We start from the raw sequence: 6,803 nt of genomic DNA, 5'->3' as shown, positions 1-6,803 counted from the left end.
GCGGCACCGAGTCGGAGCTCTGCAGGACGGCCGACTGTGCGGGGCGGCTCCCGGCGTCCACCGTCGCAGCATCCGCGGGGACAAGATAGCGTGGGTGAGCGGCGGAGAGCGCGGCTGTGAGGCAGTGAGTTTCCTGCTGCTCCTGCTTGACAGACTGGTGTCCGTGTGCGCCCGGAGAATGGGCATCCAGGCCGTCAAAGAGAGGTCAAAGGTGAGGGCACCCTGACCCACAGATCTATCTATCCACTAACAAAACAAAGGTCCATACCAGAGACATAGAGGTAGGAAAGAGGTCAAAGGTGAGGGCGACAGAACCCACTGGCATCAGCTCAAAAGTCCACAAGTCTTAAACAGCAAACTGACCTCAGAGAAAAACAATCAAACACAAATCGAAAAGATCAAAACGTGGAAGAAAAGGGATGAAAACAATTGTTTTTCTATTAAATATTAATAAGATTCAACATTCCTGCAACAGACTGTCTCATGGTTTGTCAAATATGGGTTACGTTTATTGATGATAACGTATGAAACTCTGTCCTGTTTCATCCATATATTAACCTATGAGACAGGATTAAATACATTGTTAGCTGATAACACGTGAAGAGGTTGGTGTTTTGTCTACTCTCACTTAAATAGCAATGCCAAAAGTTCAGTATAACTGGATGAATGTAAAGGAGCCAGAAGTGATTCCTGGAACCTGAACCTGTCACAACTGCACTTACAAACTCAGAAACCTCAGAAGTAACTTCTGAGACAGTCGTCACTTTCTACATTCTTCAGCTATGACACAACCTTTTCATGAAAAAAAAAGTTACTGATTTCATTTGTGGACTTTGGTGCAAAAAGGCAGATGAAGACTGTAAACCTAAAAACCACACCTGTTCAGAAAATCAATGATTCTACACAGAATTCTATGAACGTGTCTCGTGTGACCTCCTGTATTTATCAATTGACCTCTGGGGTGTGTACGAGGTGAGGGGGTGAGCGGGTGGGGGGGGCTACGACCATGTGGTCTCTCTCAGGTGGAGGAGAGGAAGCTGCTGCCTGCGTTCTCTCAGTGTTGTTGTTGTTGTAGAATCAGCCTGACACTTCTCAGTGTTGTTGTTGTAGAATCAGCCTGACACTCTGCACGTAGCTCTGTCATTAAACAGTCAGGGGCTGGAAGCATGCCAGACGCTCCACTTCCCACAATCCTCCTCCCCTCCTCCTCCTTCTCTCTACTCCTCCTCTGTCATCCCTCCATATCAGCCTACTCAGATAAGATACAGTCAAACTCAACTCTGAGTCTGTGCGTGTCATTTCCTGTTCGGCCACACCTTCCTGTGTTTCTGTGTGAGTGAACGTGTGTGTGTGTGTGTTTGTCCCCTAGCATAGAAAGACAAAGTAGGGGGCGGGGTTTGCAAGGGGCTCGTTGGTGCATGTGAAGCCTGTGTAAACACAGACTACGGGCGATAAACGCTGACGTCACTGAGGTTACAGAAGGTCGATGTTGTGTTGTTGTTGCAGTCGGGGAACTGTGTGTCTGCAGATGTGTGACGCTCTTCTAACCCTCCCATCCTGCTGTCATAGACAGATCCCTCACACGCTCATATGTGCATGTACAAAATACATGTAAGAAAAAAACTAGCCCGCAAAGAAGTTAAAATAAAAAAGCAAGAATCTCATAGTAGTATTTTCAAAAGTACGCCCCAAAATAATTAATTTGTCAAAGACAAAAACAAAAATCACCTAAAAGAGTTAGCTCAGGCACCTAGCTAAAAGCTAGCTAAAAAGTGAGACAAAACATTGTGTCAGGATTGGCAGTAAAGTCACCAACAATAGTCATGAATTATTATTTTTAAAGATTTATTTTTGACAATATTTAGTTTTCTATCTGAAGTTGACAGATTCTCTTCCCCCTCATCACACGTCTCTCCTCCTCTGCCTCTCTTTCCAGGCGATGGTGGCCTGTTACCCAGGTAACGGAGCGGGTTACGTCAAACACGTGGACAATCCAAATCGTGACGGACGCTGCATCACCTGCATCTACTACCTTAACAAGAACTGGGACGCCAAGGTATGGAAATCCACCCCTCCCACCCCCCCGACATTAACCTTTAAATGTTTGTAACCTCCACCACACGCAGTTTTTAATTCTTCTCATCTTCTATGTTTAATTTCTGTGGTTCTGTGGAAACAGAAACACGGTGGAATCCTGCGAATCTTTCCTGAGGGACAACCGTACGTGGCCGACATCAAGCCTCTGTTCGACCGTCTGCTCCTCTTTTGGTCCGACCGCAGGAACCCACATGAGGTGCAGCCCAGCTACGCCACCAGGTGAACAATCCAGCTGTCCATTATTTTTACTCTCATACCAGACAATCAAAGTGTTGTTTTAGGAAAACTAGGCTTTTAACTCTTGCTTTTACTTTTACTTCACTTCACTTAGGAAACAGCTACAAAAGTTAAAAGTTAAGAAAGAATAGTTTTTGTCATCATCATACTAATTTGAGTAAAAGCTGTTGTTGCTTTATTATTAGCACAAAGAGCTAAATGTTAGCCAACGGGCTAAAAGCAGCTAGTTAGCCACGGAATTGTTGAACATTCTGCCAGAAAGAAGCCCCAGAAGCTAAACTGAGAAAAAAGGCATTTAAAAAAAAAAAAAAATCTAAATTTGTGTCACAATTATAACCGTTGTCAACATGTTAAATAAATACTCTGCTGACACTCGCTGGTGTCAGGGTGTAATTACATCAACTACCCATCGCGCCAAAGCCACTGGTCTCTGTAGAAAAAGTTCAAATGATTCCAAAGTCAAATCTTATTTCCATGTAAAGTTTGGTTTTTCTGTCTTTTGTTTTTAGATATGCCATCACAGTTTGGTATTTCGACTCTGAGGAAAGAGCCGAGGCCAAGAGACGCTTCAAAGACCTGACAGGTAACATCACCAAATTAAAGCCATGAGAGATACCTAGCCTTATGTTGACTTTTGTTAAGTGGCTCAAAACAAAAGCAAGTTTGCCCTCCTTTTTAACCAAGATATAAAAAGAGATATAAAAATATCAGAGATATAATAAATCCCAGAATGAAGAAGACAATGAAGAAAGTTAAACTATTACAGGAAGTCAAAACGTTGCTCAATTATTGTAGAAAATGTTCGACTGATGGGTTTTTTTTTCCTTGTCCTCAGCTTCGAATGAGCAGAGCAGCAGCTCCAGCTGATCCAGAGGAAACATTGCCCTCTAGGGTTGTTGTCCTGAACTGCAGGAAAAGACGACGAAAACTTCCACAAAAAAAACACAAAACAATGGAAGGAGAAAGAGGAAAAATCGGAGGGAGAACCCTTGTATCTACTGCTCCTCTTGCTGGTGTTTGTCGTCCTAATCTGCTATGAGGTCACGTGACCAGCAGCTGCTCAGCACAGTTCCTTCTTTTGTGTGAGATTTCTTTTCTCTGGTGAAAAATGGCAGACTGCACCTATTTTTCTACACTTCAGGAGAAGGCAGAGCTACGGCGACGAGAGTTTGTTCGTCCACGGACGAAAAAAAGGACGAAAAGAATGTGATCAGTCACATTAGAAACTGTTTATACGTGAAAAGTTTACGATGACAGAAAATTGATTTTTCTTCTTTGTAAACTTGAGAACATTTTCAAGAATAGGATGTCATGATGAATAAATGATTTAAAATTCTTAGCATCCCCAAATGTCCTTGTCTGTTTGAGTTACTTTGCACATTTACTTTATTTAATTATTTACAAATTAACTCTTGTTGCACTTTTTTCTATAATGGTATTTAATCCAAAGCGAGAGTTAAAGTTTTCACATAAAGATTTCTTTGGGATTTAGTAGACTATTTTTTTTTATCAACGACTCAGTTGTTTTCTAAAACTTTTAATCTGAAAAAAATCACAAAAATGTGAATGTTTGAAATGTTGCAAACGGATATTTACACTATTCAATGTAATAAAACAATAAAAGGTATAAGCAAATATGCTTTTTAAATTTACACTCCTTCACCTAACACCTAACAACAGCCATTGGTTGAAGGTATTCACAATTACTTAGCTAGACACAAAAATGTTTCCCAATGAAATGGTTTGGAATCATGGCAAACATGTCAAAATATATAAATAATTATAACACACGAAATAATGTTCTGGAATTGTCAAATGTTAAGCTGAAGGTATAAGCTAAATCTGAAAATTAAAAATATAAATGTATAAGTATTATATATATAACACACATCATTTAAAAAAATGTTGTTATATACTGTATATATAAAGTATACATATGTTTGAACAACGGGTGCAATTTTGTTTTGTGCTTTGTCAAGAAATTCACTTAATTAATTTTTTATATTAATTAATCAAGATATTAATTGATCACAGATGACATACCATAACGTCTTTTCCAAAAAAAAAAAAAAATTAATAAAACAAACATTTCTCAAATGACTTATAATGGATGTTATTGCAGTGAAAAAATGCACATGTATTTCTTTATAAAAGTTTTGAGAAATTATTAATTTTATACAACAAAAATACTATATGCACCTGTCGAATTTGTGCAAAAATTGCTAAATTATAACATTCCTGGGATGTGAAAATGACCAAAACGGACATAAAACATAAAACAGGAAAAACACGAAATTGAAATAAACTATATTTGTAATTTTAAAAGAATCAAACTTGAAAACAGTGCATACGCTCCAGTGACGTCTTCCACTTAAATATTTAAAATTTGACAAAAACTTTTGCGGCATCTTTGATGTGGGAAGATATATTTCTTTTTCTAACTCAAACTGAACATTAAGCTAAACATGGCTGCGGACACTAGGTGTCAGTGTCGCTCCACTGAACTGTCGGCCTGGACTCCAAACTAAAATCACAGATATCCACAGAGCTGCAGTCTGGGCTGACTACATTTACAAGACACTTATCGCGTCGGTCAACAACCGCGAGTCATAACTGGACATAACTGACAGCGGTCTGTTTGAGCGGAACACAAGAATAAAAACGCTGTCGCCTACCTCGCGTCTTTGTTTTTCCTTCCCGCGATTTCCGCCGGTAGTGTACGTCAGACAACTTCCTGCGTGTGGTTTCAAAATAAATTTGTTCGCTGTGTTAATGTGTTTAACATGTTTGGAGCTTTTATTTTTTGTTTTCTCGCTGAATTTTTTTTATCGAGGTTCGGACCTCAGTGACGTCATAGCTGACTACGGCCATGCATCTACGTAAATAAAAATAAACAATAAGCTTTTTATCCTCATAGTATTTAAATATTTTGAACCGTTGAACTGCAGCCAATTGGGAACATGTTTTGCTTGACGGAACGCAGGAACTGCTGGCCTGCAACTCATAATCAAATAAATAAATAAATAAAATGTTATCATTACTACTACTAAATAATTATAAATTAACTATACATTTTTATTTTATTTTATGCACTTTGGGACTAGTATTTATGCACTTTGGGACTAGCTAAATGCCGATTTATTTTTTATGATGATTTAGAGCTTTCTCCTTTTTTAAAGCTCTTCAGCAACGTTGTTGTTTTTTATTTATTTATTTATTTTACTCAGGTTAGTTTGAAGGCTAACCAGTTCATTATAAAAAGCAACTGACTCATATAACAAAAAGCAGCAGTGGGTGGAAGTGATCGTCTTTTAAAATAAAATTACAATAAACATTAAAAAAAATTTAAATAAACATTTCATTCATTAGGTGAGGCCCGTCAGATTTTCATCCCTGGCTCAGTACTGGTTCCCAGCCCTGCGGTGCATATGAAGGTGTTAAACACGTCACCACATAAAATCAACAACAACAACAAAAAGAAAATAATAATAAAATCAAAGAAGGCATACAACAAGGCATACAAGAAGAGATATTTTATAAAGACATTAAAAATACAACAAATAGTAGAGGAAGAGTTTTGTTTCGTATGCATGACCAAAGAGATGGACTGGAGTTCAGATTTGAAGATTTAGATTGGACCAGAGAAATGATAAAAAAACAGATTTTTGTGAGAATTTTGTGTCGGAGAGGAAGCGATGTATAAACTTCACTTCGATTGGTATAGAACTGTAAAGGAGAACACTTTGAATTAAGTTTGAATTTAGTGTGATTTTTGTAGTGTTTAGTTTAACAAAACATCCAGTATATTTTTCAACAGCCGAGCCCTCCTGTAGGAACATCACACCACTGATATCTTTAACTTCAGGAAATTCACATCTCTGAAACACTAAGTACAGATTTTTGTGATGTTTAACTTCCGCTGCTTGTTGGGAATTGGGGATGTAGAGGAGGTGAAAATCAGCCACTTTTGGTCTCTAACACTTTGTTTCATCATCCTTCCATCATGGCAGCTGATGAAAGGCGGCTCGTTACGTCCCCCAGTGAACGATATGATGCTGTCAGATCTAAATTCCACATAAGACCTCCTCGCTGAGACGGACAGCCAGAGGTTATTAGAAGGAGATTCAGGTTTGAGTTCACACACACACACACCAACACACAGAAAAAGAGAGAGAGAGAAAAAGAGAGACAGACGCACACACAGATGAGCGCTGCCTGTGATCTATGATTCATGTGCGCTCATTTAAAATAGTGTGAAATATTTAAAGTCGGCTGCTTGGCCTCAGAGGGTCGACTGACTGACTGACCTCCCACTCTTATTAAAGCCTGAGCAAGGAGGAGGTGGAGGAGGAGATGGTAGAAGAGGAGTAAAAAGAGGAGGAATGGATGAAGAAGTAAGAATAAATATAATAAAAAAGTAAAGGCAAGACAGTATTATACCTGTTTGACCATATGCAGATGATGCCACA

General features: G+C 38.9%; 1 protein-coding gene across 3 annotated transcripts in view; it reads left to right on the top strand.

Moving 5' to 3' along the window:
• The window catches only part of egln3 (egl-9 family hypoxia-inducible factor 3), a 4,512-nt gene extending 836 nt beyond the window's left edge, over positions 1–3,676 (top strand). The window contains exons 2-6 of one of the 3 annotated variants that reach the window (XM_025056198.1): positions 35–211; positions 1,937–2,056; positions 2,180–2,316; positions 2,844–2,917; positions 3,170–3,676. In XM_025056198.1, coding sequence (XP_024911966.1) covers positions 35–211; positions 1,937–2,056; positions 2,180–2,316; positions 2,844–2,917; positions 3,170–3,201 — 540 coding nt within the window. In that variant the 3' untranslated portion in view covers positions 3,202–3,676. Of the gene's footprint in view, positions 1–25; positions 212–1,936; positions 2,057–2,179; positions 2,317–2,843; positions 2,918–3,169 lie in introns of all 3 variants that reach the window. The other 2 variants (XM_025056196.1, XM_025056193.1) reach the window with 2 other exon arrangements.
• The last annotated feature ends 3,127 nt before the right edge of the window (positions 3,677–6,803 follow it).

This window comes from Cynoglossus semilaevis, chromosome 1 (genome assembly GCF_000523025.1).
Source record: "Cynoglossus semilaevis isolate Cse_v1.0 chromosome 1, Cse_v1.0, whole genome shotgun sequence".
Taxonomy (NCBI): domain Eukaryota; kingdom Metazoa; phylum Chordata; class Actinopteri; order Pleuronectiformes; family Cynoglossidae; genus Cynoglossus; species Cynoglossus semilaevis.
The sequence above is the reverse complement of the archived record's forward strand: the minus strand, read 5'-3'. Positions and strand labels throughout refer to the sequence as shown.